The sequence below is a fragment of the Helianthus annuus genome, chromosome 1, assembly GCF_002127325.2.
Source record: "Helianthus annuus cultivar XRQ/B chromosome 1, HanXRQr2.0-SUNRISE, whole genome shotgun sequence".
Taxonomy (NCBI): domain Eukaryota; kingdom Viridiplantae; phylum Streptophyta; class Magnoliopsida; order Asterales; family Asteraceae; genus Helianthus; species Helianthus annuus.
The window spans coordinates 89543868-89566155 of record NC_035433.2 but is presented as its reverse complement, the minus strand read 5'-3'; the positions used below and the strand labels follow the sequence as shown (position 1 = coordinate 89566155).

At 38.0% G+C, this 22288-nt stretch overlaps 1 protein-coding gene and 1 pseudogene across 1 annotated transcript in view; both read left to right on the top strand.

Annotated features, from left to right (window-relative positions):
- Nucleotides 1-13761, top strand: part of LOC110927220 — a 28201-nt gene extending 14440 nt beyond the window's left edge. Inside the window, exon 3 of the mRNA XM_022170871.1 lies at nt 13644-13761. Within this exon, the coding sequence (XP_022026563.1) occupies nt 13644-13761 (118 nt within the window). The remainder of the gene's footprint in view (nt 1-13643) is intronic.
- Nucleotides 13762-17991: 4230 nt separating this feature from the next.
- Nucleotides 17992-19298, top strand: LOC110871992 (annotated as a pseudogene).
- The last annotated feature ends 2990 nt before the right edge of the window (nt 19299-22288 follow it).

Below are 22288 nucleotides of genomic sequence, written 5' to 3'. Positions count from 1 at the left end.
TTTATTCATTAGTTGGTTTTTTGGTATAGAAGTGTAAAGACCTTTTTACCCTTAATAAAGCGCGTCGACTCAATAGAATTCGTGTTATTTACGAAAACGCCACCGCGCCAATCTAGTCCATAGATTGTTTTGATCGGACAATCGATAAGCGTTCTCACCATTCTCACACTTTTCATCGTTTTCTCTGAATCATGACCCTATATATATATATATATATATATATATATATATATATGTGACACTCGAGGTTTTTCCGAACGATCACCTTGTAATATTTTGTGTATATATATATATTAGTAAATGAAAACGTGATTTTTACTTGATATGTGACGTATGTATGTATTATATATGTAAATATGAGAGCCGAAACCACGACCCGAGACCATGACTCGCAACCGGGCGGTTGCGAGTGGGTCACTCGGTTGCGAGTGGGCCTTTGGGCCGTAACCGGTTTGGGTCGAAACCCCCAAGCCCAACCCGAAACACCCTATGAATATATATCCCACCTCCTCCTCATTTCCTTCATTTGTTACACCAAACAAACACACACCTCTTCTATTTTCTCTCAACTAAAAACCCCAAGCCAACAACATCCAAACTCTTCCAAACTTTCGGTTCAAGCTCAAGGATCTCGGACAAGGAAACTCGGTCAAGACCAATTCGGACACTCCATCTTCTCGGTTCTCTTTTCTTTGTTTTCGGCTCCTCCTTTCATAACCGGTTAGTGTTATCTTTGTGTATCTTTTGTGTATAAGATTTATGTGGGTTAAATGAACTAGAAATATTATGCTTGGTTAGAAATACTATGCATGATTTTTAGGAAGATTGTGAAGTTTTGACTATGTGTGTTAAACCCTATGTATGATACTTGCTAACATGCTTAAATGGTTATGGAATAATGGTTTAAGGATGTTTAGGGCCAACCGAGTTATGTTAATGCCACTAAGTGTATGTTTTACTTGTTCTTGCATATTAATCTTGTTAGAAATAGGTGATTTTCGGTCCAAAATGTGTGATTATGTTGGCATGAAAACCCTAGAAAAACTATGAACTTGATGAACTTGTTGAAGATAGTTTGAAGATTTTAAAATGGTAATGTTTGATCTATTGTTGTATATGGTCAAAATTAGGAAAAGTGTTTGTAGAAACCCTATTGGCTGTTTCCAAATATGGGTCTGATTTCATATGTACAATTTGGACTGTCTTTTCTGCATCATCACGTGTATATGAAAGTGACAGATTACGACTCGCAACGACAGCATTCCGACTCGCAACGACGGCATTACGACTCGAAACCACACGGTTGCGACTCGCAACCAAAGCATGACAAGTCGAAACCACGAGATTTCGACTCGAGACTACGACGGTTGCGACTCGCAACCAACACGTGACAACTCGAGACCACGATTGCGACTCGCAACCATAACGAGACAAGCCGAGACCACCTGGTTGCGACTCGAGACAAGCTGGTTGCGAGTGGGCTGTCCATTTTGGTTATTGGGCCATTCTGTGTTAACTTGGACTATCTGTTAAATGGACTATGTGATGCGGTTGACTGTTTAATTGTTTAGGCCGGCCCAATAACCCAATGACTGTTTACTTATATGCTTGATACGTGCCTATATGTGTTTTACGTGAATGATTGTGCACCGAACCTGACCTATACCGGTAACCATGTTAGGACGTGGTGACCAACGTGATTGACAAGTAACCTAAACCTACCGAGCAACCCAAGGTGAGTTCACAACTTAAAAGCATGCGTCCCGGTGGTTTGGGACACGAGACTAAAACAATCCTATCCCCTGGTAAAAGGGGATACCATTTACATACCTTCCCTAGTCATTGGGAACAAAACTTACTTTTCCTTCCCGGATATTGGGAAACCTTTTGGTTAATTACTGTTTATACGGATTGCAACTAACGGCACTAAACGAAACTCTATCACTCAAGTCCCTACTACAAATACCGATTAGTCGCCGGGTTAGGCGAACGGGTTATTAGTTGATAGCGCTATTTAGGTGTTTACCAGCCTCACACCGTGCCCTGGTCTGGGACGGGCGTGAACTAATGTACTCAGATATTCGTCAATGATGATAGAACATTGACATCGGGGCATCCTGCGGATACGCAACGGTTACCTAGTGTTCGGTATTGGAAAAACAGTTTAGTCGCTAACTTTTGGGGTAGCTCCCCAGGGCATGTATAAACGGATAAATTAACCGGCGAAACAAAGTTTTTGGTAATTAAAACTGGACAACTAGTGAACTCACTCAGCATTATTGTTGACCCCCTTACTGCATGCTTTGCAGGTAACCAGTGACGAAGGAGCTTGCAGCTTGGGAACGTGTAGTGTCTGTTCACCCTTGTGTTGGGTGTTACCTTATTTTGAATCATGAACTTTGTTTTAAACTACCTTACTTATGCTTCCGCTATTTATTACTGTTTTGAACTTAACACTTTAAACTCTGAACTTAATATTTGCTAAGCTTATGATTAGTAAGTATTACTTTTGTTATCAACTTAAGTATTCAGTATAATTGGTGGCTGGATCCTGGTCGGTCACGCCCCCGAAGCGGGTGTTATCCGCAGGTGGATTTTGGGGGTGTGACAGATTGGTATCAGAGCCATTGGTTATAGTGAACTTGGTTTTAAAAAGGAAAAATCTTTTTGGAGAAAACCAGACTATAATCCGTGACTCGTAACGACACTACACTCTAAGTGCAAGGCTCGACACTTTTGACCTCATAGCTCGGACCAGTGTTTACTTGTTTGCTTTATGTTCCTGTTATGCTATACGTACTAGTGTGCCTAAACTAGATAGATACACCTCTCTCTTCTATCTCATTCTCGCTACACTACGACATCACACTCATACTATGTTTTCTGGTTATGAAGACAATGAGTGGACGCGGAAGAGGAAACATTAACATGACGCAGGCTCAGTTCACTAACCTGCTCAACACAGTGGTTGCGGCTTTTGCAGCCCACCCCATAGGTAAGCTCGTTGCTTTAGGATGTATAGATCCTACCGCCACATCGACTTTTCGCCTCTAAACCTATACGCTTCGCTTCTCACGAACAGGTCAGCATGCACCTGCGCAACCACCAGTGTGTACTTTCAAAACTTTCATGGATTGCAAGCCTCTCCCTTTCAACGGCACTGAGGGTGCCATAGGTCTTCTGCATTGGATTGAGAAAATTGAAGCTGTTTTTGCTGTTTGCGAGTGTCCGCCTGCAAATTGGGTGAAATTTGCTACTGCTACGCTTGAAGGAAGCGCGCTTTCTTGGTGGAAGGCGCAGATTCAGATGTTTGGTTTGGAAACTGCAAATGCTACGGCATGGGAGGATTTCAAGGATATGATTAAGGATGAATACTGTCACCGGGATGACATCCACAAGCTTGAGAACGAGTACTATGAACTCAAGATGGTTGGGTCGGAAATTGAAACTTACACCAAGTTGTCCAATGACTATGCTGCTCTCTGCCCGAACATGTCCCGACCAATGTACCGAAGGATCGAACTGTACATCAAGGGTTTGGCTCCAGAGATTCGAAGCCATGTAACTTCAGCCAACCACACTACCATTCAGCCGATTGTTCGACTTGCTCACAAACTTACTGATCAGGCCGTAGAAGAGGGCCGGTTGCCCAAAAGGATCAATGCTACCGTCGGAACTTCTAGTGACAACAAACGTAAGTGGGAAGGAAATCCAAGCAAGGATGCTAACCCCACTCAGGCCCCAGCACAGCAAAGGAAAACCGAAAACAACAAGGGCGCTCAACAACAGGGTGGCTATCGTGGAAACCACCCCAAGTGCAACAAGTGCAATCGACATCACAGCGGGCAGTGTGTGAAGGGTCAGTGTCAGCGATGTAACAAAATGGGGCATGAGGCCAAGGATTGCAGAAGTCAGTTCCCAGCTAGACAGAACCAGCAGCAACCCCAACAGCAACAGCAGCAGGGAAACAACCGGGCATGTTTTAAGTGTGGAGCTGAGGGGCACTTTAAGAAGGATTGCCCTGAACTGAATCAGAATCGCAACAATAATCAGGGAGCTGGGAACAACAACCAGAACAACAATGCTGGGAATGGTGCTAGAGGAAGGGCTTTCGTGATTGGAGCTGGTGAAGCAAGGAATGACCCCAATGTCGTGACGGGTAAGTTCCTACTCGATGATCGTTATGTTTCTGTGTTATTTGATTCCGGTGCCGATGCTAGTTATGTATCCCTACGTATTAGTAAGAAGCTTAAGCGTCCGCTTTCGTTACTAAGTTCTCCTCATGTCGTCGAGTTAGCTAATGGTAGAAACATCGAGGCCTCACACGTTGTCAAGGGTTGCAAACTAGAGTTGTCTGGTCAGACATTTAGTATCGACCTTTTCCCTGTTACTCTTGGAAGCTTCGACGTCGTTATTGGTATGGATTGGTTATCCAAGCATCGCGCTGAGATCCTCTGTCAAGAGAAAGCAGTTCGTATTCCTCGCCGTTCTGGCAAACCCCTCATTGTACAAGGTGGCAAGGGTGGAGAAATCTCCGGCATTATCTCGTTCTTGAAGGCCCAGAAGTGTTTACGGAAAGGGCACACCGCTATCTTGGCACTTGTTACCAACACGCAGGAAAAGGAAAAGAGGATTGAAGACTTTCCAGTAGTACGCGACTATCCCGAGGTATTTCCTGAGGAATTACCTGGACTCCCTCCCCACCGTCAGGTCGAATTCCAAATCGAGCTAGCTCCCGGAGCAGCGCCTATAGCTCGTGCACCTTATCGACTAGCCCCCGCAGAATTGAAGGAACTCTCTATTCAACTACAGGAACTTTTGGATAAAGGATTTATCCGTCCTAGCTCATCACCCTGGGGAGCACCGGTACTCTTTGTTAAGAAGAAGGATGGCACGTTCCGAATGTGCATAGACTATCGTGAGTTGAACAAGGTTACCATCAAGAATCGTTACCCTCTCCCGCGAATCGACGATTTGTTTGATCAACTGCAAGGATCGAGCTACTATTCTAAGATTGACCTGCGATCAGGCTACCATCAGTTAAGGGTCCGTAACGAAGACATCTCCAAAACGGCATTCAGAACTCGTTATGGTCATTATGAATTCCTCGTTATGCCCTTTGGAATGACCAACGCCCCTGCAGTGTTCATGGATCTCATGAACCGGGTATGCAAACCCTACCTCGACAAATTTGTGATCGTGTTTATAGACGACATCTTGATCTACTCGAAAAGTCAGGAAGAGCATGAACAGCACCTACGCCTTATCCTCGAACTCCTTCGCAACGAGCAACTGTATGCCAAGTTCTCGAAATGCGACTTCTGGCTTCGAGAAGTCCATTTCCTTGGGCACGTGGTTAACAAGGACGGAATCCACGTCGACCCAGCTAAGATCGACTCTATAAAGAATTGGCCTACCCCTAAAACTCCCACTGAAGTTCGCCAATTCTTGGGATTGGCAGGTTACTACCGCAGATTTATTCAGGGATTCTCTAAGATTGCACAACCTCTCACGACACTCACTCAGAAAGGCGTCACCTACAAGTGGAATGAAGCACAGGAATCTGCTTTTCAGAGGCTTAAGGATAACCTCTGCAGTGCTCCAATTCTCTCGTTACCTGAAGGAACGGACGACCTTGTGGTTTACTGTGATGCGTCTATTCATGGGCTCGGTTGCGTGTTGATGCAACGCGAGAAAGTTATTGCTTATGCCTCTCGACAACTTAAGACACATGAAAGGAACTACACAACACACGACTTGGAGCTAGGAGCAGTGATATTTGCGCTTAAGATATGGAGACATTACCTGTACGGTACCAAGTGCACCATTTACACCGATCATAGGAGTCTCGAGCATATCTTCAAGCAGAAGGAGTTAAACATGCGACAACGCCGATGGGTCGAACTTCTGAATGATTATGAATGCGCCATCAAGTACCACCCGGGCAAGGCCAATGTCGTGGCAGACGCCCTCAGCCGAAAGGACACTATACCAAAGCGCGTGCGAGCATTACAACTTACCATCCAGTCTAGTCTCCCTACCCAGATTCGAAATGCTCAGATTGAAGCTCTGAAACCGGAAAACATCAGGGCTGAGTCCCTGCGAGGATCAAGACAACAGCTAGAACAGAAAGAGGACGGCGCCTACTATGTGGCAGGGCGCATTTGGGTCCCACTTTACGGAGACCTACGAGAGCTTGTGATGGACGAAGCCCATAAGTCCCGTTACTCAGTACATCCTGGTTCAGATAAGATGTACCACGACTTAAGAACCACCTACTGGTGGCCTGGCATGAAAGCCCACATAGCAGCCTATGTTGGCAAATGTTTGACCTGTGCAAGAGTCAAGATCGAGTATCAGAAACCAGCAGGCCTACTACAGCAACCCGAAATCCCGAAATGGAAATGGGAACAGATTTCCATGGATTTTGTTACAGGGCTACCTAGATCTCAACGCGGGAATGATACTATTTGGGTGATAGTAGATCGTTTGACTAAGTCTGCACACTTTCTGGCCATTAAGGAAACAGACAAGTTTTCTACCTTGGCAGAAATCTATTTAAAGGAAGTAGTCTCCAGGCACGGGGTGCCAACTTCTATTATTTCCGATCGAGACGCTCGTTTTACTTCCGAATTGTGGCAAGCTATGCACAAATCCTTTGGCTCACGTTTGGACATGAGCACCGCTTATCATCCGCAAACGGATGGGCAGTCTGAACGCACCATCCAAACCCTGGAAGACATGCTTAGAGCATGTGTGATCGATTTTGGCAAGAACTGGGAGAAGCATCTACCGTTGGTGGAATTCTCCTACAACAACAGCTACCACACTAGTATTCAGGCGGCACCTTTTGAGGCATTGTACGGTCGTAAATGCCGATCACCTCTTTGCTGGGCGGAAATAGGTGACAGTCAACTCACAGGCCCAGAACTAGTGGTAGATACAACGGAAAAGATTTCCCAGATCAGGCAACGCATGGCGGCAGCTCGTGACCGTCAGAAAAGCTACGCTGACAAGCGTAAGAGACCGTTAGAATTCCAGGTCGGGGACCGGGTTCTACTTAAAGTCTCACCCTGGAAGGGTGTGGTTCGTTTCGGTAAACGAGGCAAACTGAATCCACGGTATGTTGGACCATTCGAAATTACCGAGAAGATCGGTAAGGTTGCTTATAGATTAAACCTGCCTGCAGAGCTGAGTGCAGTGCACAACGTTTTTCACGTATCTAACCTGAAGAAGTGTTTGTCGGATGAGACACTTGTAATTCCTTTTAAGGAACTGACGATTGATGAACAGCTACACTTTACTGAGGAACCGATTGAGATCATGGATCGAGAGATCAAAACCCTCAAACGTAGCCAGATACCCCTTGTACGAGTTCGTTGGAACTCACGGCGCGGCCCAGAGTTTACCTGGGAGCGGGAGGACCAGATGAAGTCCAAGTATCCCCAGTTATTCCCAAACGAAAACCCCAGCACTGAAGCTACAACCGAATTTCGGGACGAAATTCCAAACTAACGGGGGGATGATGTGACACCCCGTTGAAACACGCCAGCTTGGCAGTGGCTGCTTCAACTTTCGGGACGAAAGTTCTTAAAACTTGGGGATAATGTGACACTCGAGGTTTTTCCGAACGATCACCTTGTAATATTTTGTGTATATATATATATTAGTAAATGAAAACGTGATTTTTACTTGATATGTGACGTATGTATGTATTATATATGTAAATATGAGAGCCGAAACCACGACCCGAGACCATGACTCGCAACCGGGCGGTTGCGAGTGGGTCACTCGGTTGCGAGTGGGCCTTTGGGCCGTAACCGGTTTGGGTCGAAACCCCCAAGCCCAACCCGAAACACCCTATGAATATATATCCCACCTCCTCCTCATTTCCTTCATTTGTTACACCAAACAAACACACACCTCTTCTATTTTCTCTCAACTAAAAACCCCAAGCCAACAACATCCAAACTCTTCCAAACTTTCGGTTCAAGCTCAAGGATCTCGGACAAGGAAACTCGGTCAAGACCAATTCGGACACTCCATCTTCTCGGTTCTCTTTTCTTTGTTTTCGGCTCCTCCTTTCATAACCGGTTAGTGTTATCTTTGTGTATCTTTTGTGTATAAGATTTATGTGGGTTAAATGAACTAGAAATATTATGCTTGGTTAGAAATACTATGCATGATTTTTAGGAAGATTGTGAAGTTTTGACTATGTGTGTTAAACCCTATGTATGATACTTGCTAACATGCTTAAATGGTTATGGAATAATGGTTTAAGGATGTTTAGGGCCAACCGAGTTATGTTAATGCCACTAAGTGTATGTTTTACTTGTTCTTGCATATTAATCTTGTTAGAAATAGGTGATTTTCGGTCCAAAATGTGTGATTATGTTGGCATGAAAACCCTAGAAAAACTATGAACTTGATGAACTTGTTGAAGATAGTTTGAAGATTTTAAAATGGTAATGTTTGATCTATTGTTGTATATGGTCAAAATTAGGAAAAGTGTTTGTAGAAACCCTATTGGCTGTTTCCAAATATGGGTCTGATTTCATATGTACAATTTGGACTGTCTTTTCTGCATCATCACGTGTATATGAAAGTGACAGATTACGACTCGCAACGACAGCATTCCGACTCGCAACGACGGCATTACGACTCGAAACCACACGGTTGCGACTCGCAACCAAAGCATGACAAGTCGAAACCACGAGATTTCGACTCGAGACTACGACGGTTGCGACTCGCAACCAACACGTGACAACTCGAGACCACGATTGCGACTCGCAACCATAACGAGACAAGCCGAGACCACCTGGTTGCGACTCGAGACAAGCTGGTTGCGAGTGGGCTGTCCATTTTGGTTATTGGGCCATTCTGTGTTAACTTGGACTATCTGTTAAATGGACTATGTGATGCGGTTGACTGTTTAATTGTTTAGGCCGGCCCAATAACCCAATGACTGTTTACTTATATGCTTGATACGTGCCTATATGTGTTTTACGTGAATGATTGTGCACCGAACCTGACCTATACCGGTAACCATGTTAGGACGTGGTGACCAACGTGATTGACAAGTAACCTAAACCTACCGAGCAACCCAAGGTGAGTTCACAACTTAAAAGCATGCGTCCCGGTGGTTTGGGACACGAGACTAAAACAATCCTATCCCCTGGTAAAAGGGGATACCATTTACATACCTTCCCTAGTCATTGGGAACAAAACTTACTTTTCCTTCCCGGATATTGGGAAACCTTTTGGTTAATTACTGTTTATACGGATTGCAACTAACGGCACTAAACGAAACTCTATCACTCAAGTCCCTACTACAAATACCGATTAGTCGCCGGGTTAGGCGAACGGGTTATTAGTTGATAGCGCTATTTAGGTGTTTACCAGCCTCACACCGTGCCCTGGTCTGGGACGGGCGTGAACTAATGTACTCAGATATTCGTCAATGATGATAGAACATTGACATCGGGGCATCCTGCGGATACGCAACGGTTACCTAGTGTTCGGTATTGGAAAAACAGTTTAGTCGCTAACTTTTGGGGTAGCTCCCCAGGGCATGTATAAACGGATAAATTAACCGGCGAAACAAAGTTTTTGGTAATTAAAACTGGACAACTAGTGAACTCACTCAGCATTATTGTTGACCCCCTTACTGCATGCTTTGCAGGTAACCAGTGACGAAGGAGCTTGCAGCTTGGGAACGTGTAGTGTCTGTTCACCCTTGTGTTGGGTGTTACCTTATTTTGAATCATGAACTTTGTTTTAAACTACCTTACTTATGCTTCCGCTATATATAGGACAATGCTAGACAGAAAACCCTCATTTAGGTAGAAAACTCTTGAAACCCAAATCTCCACCCATTTTTACCCAACCTCCAGACATTTTTTTTTGAAAAAAATAACACATGTAATATACATGTTTTAGAGTGTTTTGGGCCAAAAAAACAAAAAAGCGCCGAAGAGATTTTTTTAAAAAAAATAAACAAATTTCAGTGCCTAACATGTGTTAGGCGAAAAAGTCAGAAATTGCGAATTTTTTTTTTTAAATTATCCCTTCGGCGCTTTTTTGATTTTTTTTGGCCCAAAAGTCTTAAAAACATGTATATTACATGTGTTATTTTTTTCCAAAAAAAAATGTCGGGAGGTTGGGTTTTCTAGGGTTTTTTATATAGATAGGGTTTTCTATATAGCCCAACCCTATATATATATATATATATATATATATATATATATATAGGTAGGTAGAAGATCTTGTACATTAATTCAAAAGTGTGAGAAGTGTGAGAAATATTGTGGAGATGACATGTGTCCTCAATCTAAATTAATTCAAAAGGGTAAACAAGTAATTTTCTTATTGATTTAATTAATTGATAACCTTCCATAACCGCCACCCTTAATTATAGGAATACGAATTAAGAATTAATCTACGAATTTGTGTCATCTCGTTCAGAACTGTATAGTGTTATATATATTTATATAGTGTTATATAATGTTACATAGTGTTATATGGTGTTATATGGTGTTTTTTAGTGTTATATAGTGTTATATAGTGTTATATGATGGATGTATAGTGTGATATGGTATTATATGGTGTTATATAGTGTTATAGTGTTATACTTGTCTGATAGCATGTCTATGATAGATGTATAGTGTTATATATTGTTTTACAGTGTTACATAGTGTTATATGGTGTTATAGGTATTACCTAGTGTTATGCGGTGTTATACGGTATTATATAGTGTTATATGATGGATGTATAGTGTTATATATTTCTTGTAACAGTTACATATTTCTGGATTTTTTAGAATGTCCGAATTTTAAAATAAGTTTAAAATTGAATCGCTAGAATTTAGGAGTGAATCGCTAGAATTTAGGAGAGGTTACCAAATTTGAAACATATACAAATACACTATTACCCCTACAATTTTCAAATCAGTCCAAATTATTAAAACACAATTATAATTGGGTCCCTATTGATCTCAACCATTAGATCAAAGATTTAATGGTTTAAAACACTACTCACACTTTTGAATTAATGTACACTATCCCTACCCTATGTATGTATGTATGTATGTATATATATATATATATTTGTATATAGGGCAAGGATCATTTCAGAACCATAAATATTTACAGAACTCGCAGAACTCCTAATAAACAATCTTTTTATTCATATATTTTTATGTTTAGGATAATTTTATCATTTATTATGTGTATTTTTACGATTACATACATGTAAGAGCAATTTTATCATTTTTTTATATGTAATTTTATAATTACACATATGTAAACTGGTTTTTTTACATATATATAATTAGTTATGACACATATATATAATTTTGGCAATTAAACATATGTAAACTACTTTTAACATGTATGTAATCAATGAAATACATATAATAGATCATAAAAAAATCCTAAATACAAACACTTATATATAAAATGATTGTTTATTAGGAGTTCTGAAAGTTCTATAGTTATATAGGGTTAGGTTCATTTGTGAATAACCCATTGATTGTGAACACTAGTGAACTAATCATAACCCCTGATTATCAATACTCAAGTGTAAATCAATGTCCAAGATTTAAAGATATGGTGTATTTTATGATTTGATGATGTAAATAAATGGACAGAATTTGTTCACTCATTCACAAATACAATATTGTTCACTCTAGAACCACACCATATATATATATATATATATACACACATATAGGGCTCGGTTCAAATGAGAACCACCACGAGTTATGAGAACCGTGAGAACTTTTTCTTCCCACGCGAGTTGAGCCAATTTCTTTTTGCACAAACATAGATGGAAATATTATAAACACATATGTAAAAAATAAAAAAGATTGTCGAGTCGTTAGTTTTGACTGATGCAAGGTTTTTTTACGTGCTGGTGTAAAATTTGTACGAAAATAAATATTTTTTTACACCTAATGTAAATGTGGGTATGCGGCATTTTTTTTAATTTTTTTTTTTTTGCTGAAACAAGGGATTTTTATGACTTTTAGGCAAAAAAATCGAAAAAACCTTTTGGATGGCCTAGTTATCACAGTTCTCTCACAACTCAAGGTGGTTCTCATTTTAACCCATCCATATATGTGTGTGTGTGTGCACGCGCGCGAGGTTAAGTTATAAGGTGTGTTTTTTATAAATAGTGTAAGAAGTGATGTGAACTTTTAGATTTAAATAATTTATAGATTGCTATAGTTTGAATATGATCTTTTAGTAATCTTCACTCTGTTATTTGTGAGTGTTTTTTGGATAATAAGGTTGTGCTACTGTTTAATGTTGATTATAGTGTGTATGAAGTTTTTATGGACCGTGAGTTTTCGATGTGTCAAAAAATATATGTATAAAGCTAGGTTTTGTATACCGCATTCTTATGGCTTTTCATACTTTTTAGAAATTTTGGACCATGTGACCAACTGTTGATCTCTCTTTCTCTCTCTCTCTCTCTCTCTCACACACACACACACACACACACATATATATATATATATATATGCAGTTAATGCCGTAAAATATCCAATATCGGTCAAGGACCGATATTTGTGATATAGGTTATCTCAGTAAGATATAGGCAATTATAATAATGCAAAATTAATATACATACCAATTAAACACTAATAATTCAGTGATATATCGGTTAATATTGCCGATAATATCGGTACCGATATGATATTTGACATTGAGTTTTTACTAGGGGTTGATATAACTGATATATCACCGATATTAACTGCATATATATATATATACACACACACACACAACATTGGAAAAGGTTTCTAATTCAATAATAAATGTTAGTAAAAAACTTAATAGATAAGTTATATAAATACCAATGAGGTGGTGGTTAATTAGCAAAGGTAAAACCTTTAAGTACTTGAGTTTGGAAGAGGAAGATTTGAGGTTAAAGTTCATAGAAGACATAAATTAAAATAAATTTTCCGTAAGAAAAAAAAATAACTTGTATAAATGGCTTTATTAATCATTTTCTTTTTGTTAAGTTGTTAAACGATAAATTTATAAATGTAACTTTATGTTTTCTAGGCTTTCATAAAAATATAATAGAAAAATTTATAAAAGTAACTTTATGTTCTCTAGGCTTTCACAAAAATATAATATATAATACTTTCTTTTAAGTTGTAGTCAAACTGTAGTTATTATCCTGCATTATATTTTTTTGGTCAATAGTAATTAAATATTTATTAGTAACTTTTATATTCGTAACTTCCTATAATTATATTATATGGGTGGATTGGTGTAAATACCCTCTGTACATGTTGTAATTTGTTGCCCTTTGCCCGCTTGGGTCGGGGGTGTCTCTGGTTGTATGGCCTTTTCCCCGTTTGGGTCGAGGGTGTTTTTAATGAAGTTTACTTTAAAATACTTATACATGGAATAAGTATAATGTTTAATCTAAAAGGTAGTTTTCAATAAATACTTATTAATAAATGCTAATTAAAAAAAAATTGAATCATTTTTGGTTTACGAGCAAGCAAGATCCAATTAATTTCTGTTACATTACTAAATTGGTCTCTCACAACTTTCATAAACGCAACTTGGAAATGCGTAAAAAAACAAAGAAAAAAATCATTCAAATTATTAGATTCAAATTTATAGATGTGTTGGTGGTGGTGATGGCGGTGGTGGCGATGGCGGCAGTGATGCTGTTGGTGGTGGTGATGGTGGTGGTGGCAGTGATGCTGTTGATGGTGAACCACCAGTCCAGCAGCCATAGTGTCTTGATTCCAGCTGCTTGAATAATGTGTCTTGACCCTATATGTTATGTGTTTTTGGTTCCAATAATGAATAAAACAGTCTTATGAAGTTTTTATTTTATTATATTTTTCATGAAAGAAACATTGATGATACATGCTTTCACCTTTGTTCTAATTTGTGAAAGCATTGTTTAATATATATGTGTGTATGTGTGCGTGAGTGTGTGTGCGCGTAGACACACTCATGCAGTTACTTTTCTTTTAAATTATTGTGTGTATTTAATAAACTTGACAAGCTAAATTTTTAGAATCAAGTGTTGAATTGCAATTAAGCTTACTTTGTCCAATTGTTAAATAAGGTTAAACTTGGTTTTGGCTAATGTGATATTTTTAGTATTGGATTAAGCCAACACTACAAGAAATTAGGGTGTTTACCCACACATAATTTACCTACACATGTAAATGTGTGGGTATTTAACTACACATGTTTGTATATGTGTGGGTAATGGTTGATAATATATTTTCATAATGATTAACACTTAATATGTGTTGGTAATGGATTTTAGCCACACTTGGTGTTGGTGGGAAAATTTCCCCCTAAAATTGGCAATCGATGAAATATTAAATTACCTACACACGTGGCAGATTTTCTTCATGTGTAGGTAAATTATCTACACATATGTAAAAAACTAATATATGTGTACGTAAATGACTATGTTTGCCAACACATAATTTTTAAAAAAAAAAATATGTAGATAAACTAAGTTAATATGTATTTATTTTTTTTAAATGATGTGGCAAATTAAATGCCTACACATGTTTAAATGTACAATATGTGTAGATATTAGGGACGATTTCTTTAGAGGGGACAAGAGCAATTAGGGATGATAAATTCAGTCGCGACCAAAAAACATGACACGAACCTAACACGAAATTTGCGTGTTAAGTTTAATGTAAACGGGTTCGGGTCAGTTTCAAGTTGAACCCGTTTAGGTTAACGGGGGTCGGGTTGGCGGGTTGACCAGTTTAATACATTTATATTATATTATATTTTTGTACAATATGTTTTATGTCATAAATTAAATGAGGTGTGTATTTTATGTTATAAGTATAATTTAAAAAGAGAAATTAGGATAAAATTTTATAATTCAAATATAATTGTATTATATACATTTCTGTGTTTTAAGTAAAATTTTATTTTAATATTCTAATTTCAAATAAAAAGATAAAAATTAAAAAATTCGGGTTGAACGGGACGTGTTCGGGCCAATCCATGAAATTTTGTGTCGTGTTAGGATTCATATGATTGAGACGATTTTCGAGTTTGGGTTGGACCCGTCAATCCGCGAACCCGACCTGTTTATCACCCCTAAAAGCAATATGGCCAGACATGGGTTGATCCATGTGCACTCACTACAAAAAAATGCCATTTAGTGGCATACACTTTTAATGGCATATACATTTTGTGCCACTAATTTAGGTTTTTAATGACACTTTTGGTATGCCACACTTGCTTAGCCACTAATTTTGGTTTTAATGGCACTTTTCGTGTGCGGTGTGTGCCATATTTGCTTACCACCCACTTTTATTGGCATGTAGCTTTTATGCCACTAAATTAATTTTTCAATGGTTGTTTGCCCGTGCCATTGAAACTTCTAATAAACTTTCTGATGACACTTTTCATATGCATTAAAATTAGTGGTCCAAACGAGTCGTGTCGAACCTAAGCTTGAACTCAGTTTAGTTCAAGTCCGACTCGTTTATTATTTATTATTTAATTTATATTAATCATAATTATTATTTTGTATACGTTTGTATAAACCTCTCTCTCTCACACACACACACATACATATATATATATATATATATATATATATATATATATATATATATATATATATATAATTTAGGTATTTCAAAATTTTATAAAGAGCAAGTATTATTATTAAAATATATTTTTAATATATTAATTAAAATTTATAAAAATAATGACTCCATTTGGGCTCGCGAGTCGGCTAAAGCTCCATAAGTGAAGTTAGGGCTTGAGCTCGTTTACTAAATAGACTTATTTTACGCTTGAACTCATTTTATCCCGACTTATTTCAAGTTTTTTCTAGAACCGAGATGAAACACTTTTCTAATTACTTCCGTTTAACCTCCTTAAAATCTTCTAATGTAATTTTATCTAATTTTCTTCCCTCCAAAATGTATTAGCCCCTAATTTTCTTCCCTCCAAAATACATTAGAAATTTTGAACATTTCCCCACAAAATCAATTTCCCAATCCAAAATCACGTTTTATTCAAATTAACTTCCCTCGTTCAAATCAACTTCCCGTACAAGTTAGGGCAACCCCAATTTTAAAATTTCTTCCATCCCCTCTCCTAACCGTGTTCATTGTTACAGACAAATCCGGCTCTCCATCGTTGTTTGTCTTCGTCAGAACTGGAACTCGTCACCTCGCTACCGAATCGACTGCTAACAGCGATTGGTACCTGCAAATGAGTCTGTTGATGCGGTCGGATTTGACAGATCTGTGTCTGAAAGCACATTTACTGCTTCAATTTATGATTTCATGGTAAAAACCCTAGTTTCAACTTCTTGTTTTTTCAGCAAATTAATCCCTATTCAAATACTTGTTCTTGGTAGTTTATAACATCTTTGATAAAGTAAAGTTAAATCAAGTTTGGATCCCTAAAAATATTTTGAAAAAGTTTTTTTGTGTGTTCTGATTACACATGTATTTTAGCTTATGGTTTATAATAATGGTGGATTTGAAGTCTAAATGTCAAATATTGGATTTGTTTGTAATTAACTACTGGTTGTGTAAAAATGAAGATAACTGATTGAATTTATAATTGTGATGATGAATGTTGGTCATTGATTTTCTATTTTGACAAGCCTATTTGAAAGCTCTAAATTCATATCTATCATGATACAGGAGAAACACACAGATCTTAAAAGGGGAAAATGTACCAATCAATTTTACTTCTACCAGGTTAGTTTTTTCTTCTTTCCAAAACTATGGAACAATACATCAGCTTCATTTTGTGAAAAAAATGTTTTTATTCACAATATTTTTTGTCTTTGATTTGGTTTGAATCACAGAGATCAGTCTCAAAAGGAGCTCTTAGCAATCCTAAAAAACGTAAGCTTGACTTCTCACAGTTTAAATTTACTTAGTTTGATTGTTATTATGTTAATTTGTTTAACCTGTAAATTATATTAAATCATTAAACTAAATATGGTACTGAAAAAATTGAATGGAAATTTGTTTAATTTTAATTGATGAAATATCTAATGATTTGAGGGAGAAAGTGTGTGGTCATTAGTTTGAAGGTACGCGGTTCATTGTCATTAATCGTCACAGACTTCACTTCAAAAGGCATCAGCTCATTTTTTTAAAGCAACAATAGTCTGAGAACAAAATAGGTATAAACTACTTCAACTCTTGATCAAAATGTACTAATCATAGAGTATTTAGGTGGCATACCTTTGGGTATCACATAGTATTTACTGGTCTGTTTGAAACTATACATGAGTGTCCCTGAGATATATACCCTTATTATTCTGGGCAAAGAGGTATCTCATGTGATATTCTAGGATTATGAGGAGATTCGAGGGAAAAAGGTGTTGGTTATCAATTTGAAGCTAGGTAGTTCAATGATGTTAATTGTCTAGACTTCACTTCTCCACCTTTGATCATCTATATGTACATTATGAATCTTCAAAGAAAGATTATTTTAAGGTAAACTTTATTTTAGACTGAATGAATGAATCCCTCTTAAACTATAGAAATCTTAACATATTTCAGTAATGGTCAAACCTTATCAATGGTGGTATCATCTACTTTGGCTTCATCAATCACACTTTTCATGTTTTCAGGTCTTTAACAACTGGTGTTTGTCCGCATAAATGACTGTTGGAGACAGATTGCCAATAAGTATGATCTGCTAAAAAAAACTTAGCTATGCTAGACATACAACTTCCGTTAGGTATTGATTCTGTTCTTACATGCTACAGGAAATCATGGCCAATACTGAGAATCCAGTTATGTGTTTGCCCCCACTTAACCTTGATGTTACCCATATGGAAGGTTCTGTAGTTCAAGCCATTCTAAGATTAATGTAATTTTCTACTAATGAAGTAAGGTCTTGCTTGCAGTTATTTTAGTTTATTGATACTTTTAGTCTGATTGATCCATTTTTTTTTTGCATAAACTGAATTTGACATGAAAAAAAATCAATTTTAATAATTTGTTGATGCTTGTAGGAATATCATTTGAAACTCAATGGCAAATCAAAACCATCATCTAACTGTCAGGAGGGTAGCTAGCCAGCTACACCTTTCGCAACACGCTCTAGCTCCGTATGGCGGCCTCAACAAACCCGCTTCAACTCAGAAGCAATTCATTTACGGGAACTACACAAACGCAGGGTTCAGCTATCCAGTGACACAATCATTGGTGGCTGCAAATGCTTCTCCCGTTTTTGTTCAAGCGCCAGTAGAGAAAGGGCTTACTGGTTTCGCTATTGACTTTCTTATGGGTGGGGTTTCAGCTGCTGTATCTGAAACTGCTGCTGCTTCAATCGAGCGTGTCAAACTTTTGATCCAAAACCAAGATGAGATGCTTAAGACCGGCCGTCTTTCTGAACCATACAAGGGCATTGGAGAATGTTTCAAAATAACAATCAGGGATGAAGGTGTCATGTCTTTGTGGTGAGGAAATGTTGCGAATATTATCCGTTACTTTCCTACACAGGTTCATTTCAATATCTTTTTAATGGCATTTTGTATTCAGTGTGTATTCAAGTTTTCTGAATTTGTGGTATTGTTGAACCCTACAGGCACTTAACTTTGCGTTTAAGGATTCCTTCAAGAGTTTGTTCAACTTTAAGAAAGACCGCAATCCTTACTGGAAAGTGTTCGGTGGTAACATCGCGTCTGGTGGTTTTGCTGGTGCTTCCTCTCTTGTCTTTATATTCTCTCTAGATTATGCTAGAACTCGTTTAGCCAATGACGCTAAGGCAGCGAAGAAGGGTGGCGAGAGGCATTTCAGCGGTTTCATCGACGTTTACAAGAAGACATACGCATCAGACGACATTGCTGGGTTATACCGTGGGTTCCCTCTTTCAGCTGCCGGTATTTTTGTTTACCGTGGTCTGTATTTCGGAATGTATGACTCTCAAACGAATTCTCCTCACCAGATCATTGCAGGTTAGTGTTGTTATATATATATATGTGTGTGTGTGTGTGTGTGTATACATACATAAGCTGATTTGGGAGCGGTTTGTTGTCAATTTTACTGCAGGATAATTTCTTTGCTAGCTTTGCGCTCGGTTGGTTGATCACAAACGGAGCTGGTCTAGCCTCATACCCAATTGACACAGTGCGAAGAAGAATGATGATGACATCTGGGGGAAGCCGTCAAGTACAAGAACACATTTGATGCATTCAACCAAATCGTGAAAAAGGAGGGTGTCAAATGATTGTTCAAGGGTGGAGGTGCTAACATCCTCAGAGCTATGGCTAGTGGTGCAGGTGTGCTTGCCGGTTGACAATGGTCAAGATCCAACTCTTGATTCTCTTGTTATGTTGACAAGCTTTTTGATTATTTATGATTTTACTACCTTATAGTTTACATTTGTTTCATGTATTAATCAAATTTGCACTTTGTTTCATGTATTAATCAATGGTGACGTTTGTGACATTATGTATGATTTTACTGACTTTTAGTTTACATTTGTTTCAACACATATTAAGATCAATACCAACACATCTTCAACATTTACCTATACAAAATATTACTTTTACCTACATATAAGATTACTTTTACCTACACATATATTCATGCCATGTCATTCACCACGTCGGATGCCATGTCACCTGCCACGTCAGTCGCCACGTCACCTGCCACATCAGACACCATGTCACCTGCCACGTCAGATGCCACGTCAGTTGCCACGTCAAATGTCTTCTAAACAAATTGTTGTACTTTTAACCACACATATAAATGCCTTTTAGCCACACATATATGTGTAGGTATAGCTTGCTATATACCTACACATAACTTATGTGTGGGTAATGGCCTATATCCACAGTCACAAGTCTACACATCATTACACTTAACTTATGTGTAGGTAAAGACAACTTCCAACACACTATATGCTTTTTCCCACACATACTTTGTGTTGGTAAAGCACCAAATTTCTTGTAGTGCAAATTTTGTTTGAAATTGGCTTGATTCCAACTTGGATTCAGTTAATCTATGGATTTGGATATGGTTATACATTTAGACTATGTTCAATTTTAGATAGATATCGACTTGGAATTTGGAAATTAGCATTGCTTTGTGTCACACCCCTATTTTCCACGTGTCACCGGTGGGCCCGGTGGGGAGTATCGTGACGTAGTTGATATCATCATAGTCAAACAACACAAATTTAAAATGCACAGCGGAAGCAAAAAGATAGATTTATTTCAACCGAAAAAATGTTGTAATATTTAAGTATCACAATGTAGTTGAAACAGATCCACAGGCGGATCAAAATAAAGAGGAAACATAGTTCAACAGAATTTGGCATCTAAGCTTGCGAGACTTCTAGTTCATGCTAGGAGAGATGCCAGCCTATTTCGCGTAGTACCTGCATTTAATCTTTTTGGGAAAATACGTCAGTTTGCACTGGTAAATACAATTTAACTGACTCATTTTGAAAGAGGTTTAAAAATTGATTTGAATGCACATGGCACAAACAGATTTTTATAACTTGGGATAATTATTTGAATATAATACTTGTAAAGAATTACATGTTTACTTTGCGTCTAGTGGCCCGGTTCATGCCGGGTTAAAGATTAATAGACACACCACATAGTATAGTCCCACAGCGGGAAACCAGCGGTTATACCTTGATAAATGTAAATGCACTGACGGGTGTACGCCTACACCCGTGTGCTAAGGTTGTGGCCATTCTTTGAATGATGCCAAGGATATCCGGGACATGGTCATTAAACTCCCAAAGGCATTAAACAAACAAAACAAATTTTTAAACGGGTCATCTTGATAATACTTAACCACTAATCGATTAAGGTCAAATGCCCGACGAAGCGGTATTTTATATACCGTACCCCAAGCCCGTATAAGGGAAAATAAGTTAAAAGTATTTACCTAAGCAAGTATTGTCACAATTACCAGGTGCAAATATCTTTTACTGGATCTCCTATTCTGGAACGAAGGTTTATAATAACCTATTAGAATCCTAACGGGTCTTTAATTTAGCCTAAGGTTAGACCGGTTAGTTTTAAAGAAAGAATACGGTTCAATCGCATGGAAGGCGAAGACCGGTTTAGAATGTGGATTTGACCCGACAAGCTTGCATGCTTGTTTAATATGGGTAACATAATCACATTCTGGATTTTGAGACAATAAGGATAACACGTTTCGGCTAAAGTGTGTAAACTAGTTACATACGCCGATCCGAACGCGAAAGTGCTTAACGGGTAACCATATGAATCATATACAAGTTCCCTGAGTTAATATGCACTAAATATGTTGTGATATCAGTAAGATATCTCCTATTATGCCAAAAATGATTTTAACACAAACTATGCCTCATAAGGGCATTTTGGTCATTTTAAAGGGTATAAAAGAGTTTAATTTGTAATCTGAGTTATAGGTCTGATTCATTTAGTAAATATACTTAATTTAATAATTTATAATAGTAGGGTATCATATATATGTGAAATTTATTAATTATAACCATTTTATGCACCGTAAGGGCATTTTGCTAATTTCACATAAGCCTAAAAGGTCAAAACTGGAAACCTGAGTTTAAAACTTTTGTTTACTGTTATAATATAAAAAAATACTGAATTTATCAGTAGGTATCCACCCTTACATATATATAAACTAGTTTGATACTTACTATGTCGTAAAAATGCCCAAAAAGGCGATTTGGAGCCATTTCCGGGTTTTGTAAAGAAAGCTGATATTTTTAATATTCCAGAAGGCTCAAAATAATTTATTTAACATAATAAATCAGTAGAAAAAGGTTTGAGGTCAAAAGGATTTATAAAACTCGTTTTATAGCCCAAAAGGGCAAAACCGACAATAACCGAATTAAGCTTAAAACTCTAAGTTATGCTCAGCCTAAAAAAATAAAAATCTCTAAAAATCCCAAAATATTATTTTATATCAGTAGATAAAAAGTTTGATATTAATATTTGGGTTTAGATAGGCTATATGCCAATTACGCCAATTAATTACTAAGGATGCTTCTAATTACGCTAATGAGCATAACTCTTAATCTAGACCTCAAACTGTTGGTGCATACATCTGTCAACTTCGTCTTGTATCGAGTCTTAGTCTACATTGTATAGATCAGGGCAAGTTTTACGAGAAAGTAGCATGTTTAGGGTGTTGAAAAGTCTGATTTCGCTCCTAGGTCTAATTCCGCTCCTAATGTTTTTTGGCTGATTTCGGGCGGAATCACAAGTGTCTGATTCCGCTCCAGATGGTCTGATGTCATTACGGGCGAAATCAGAACACTAT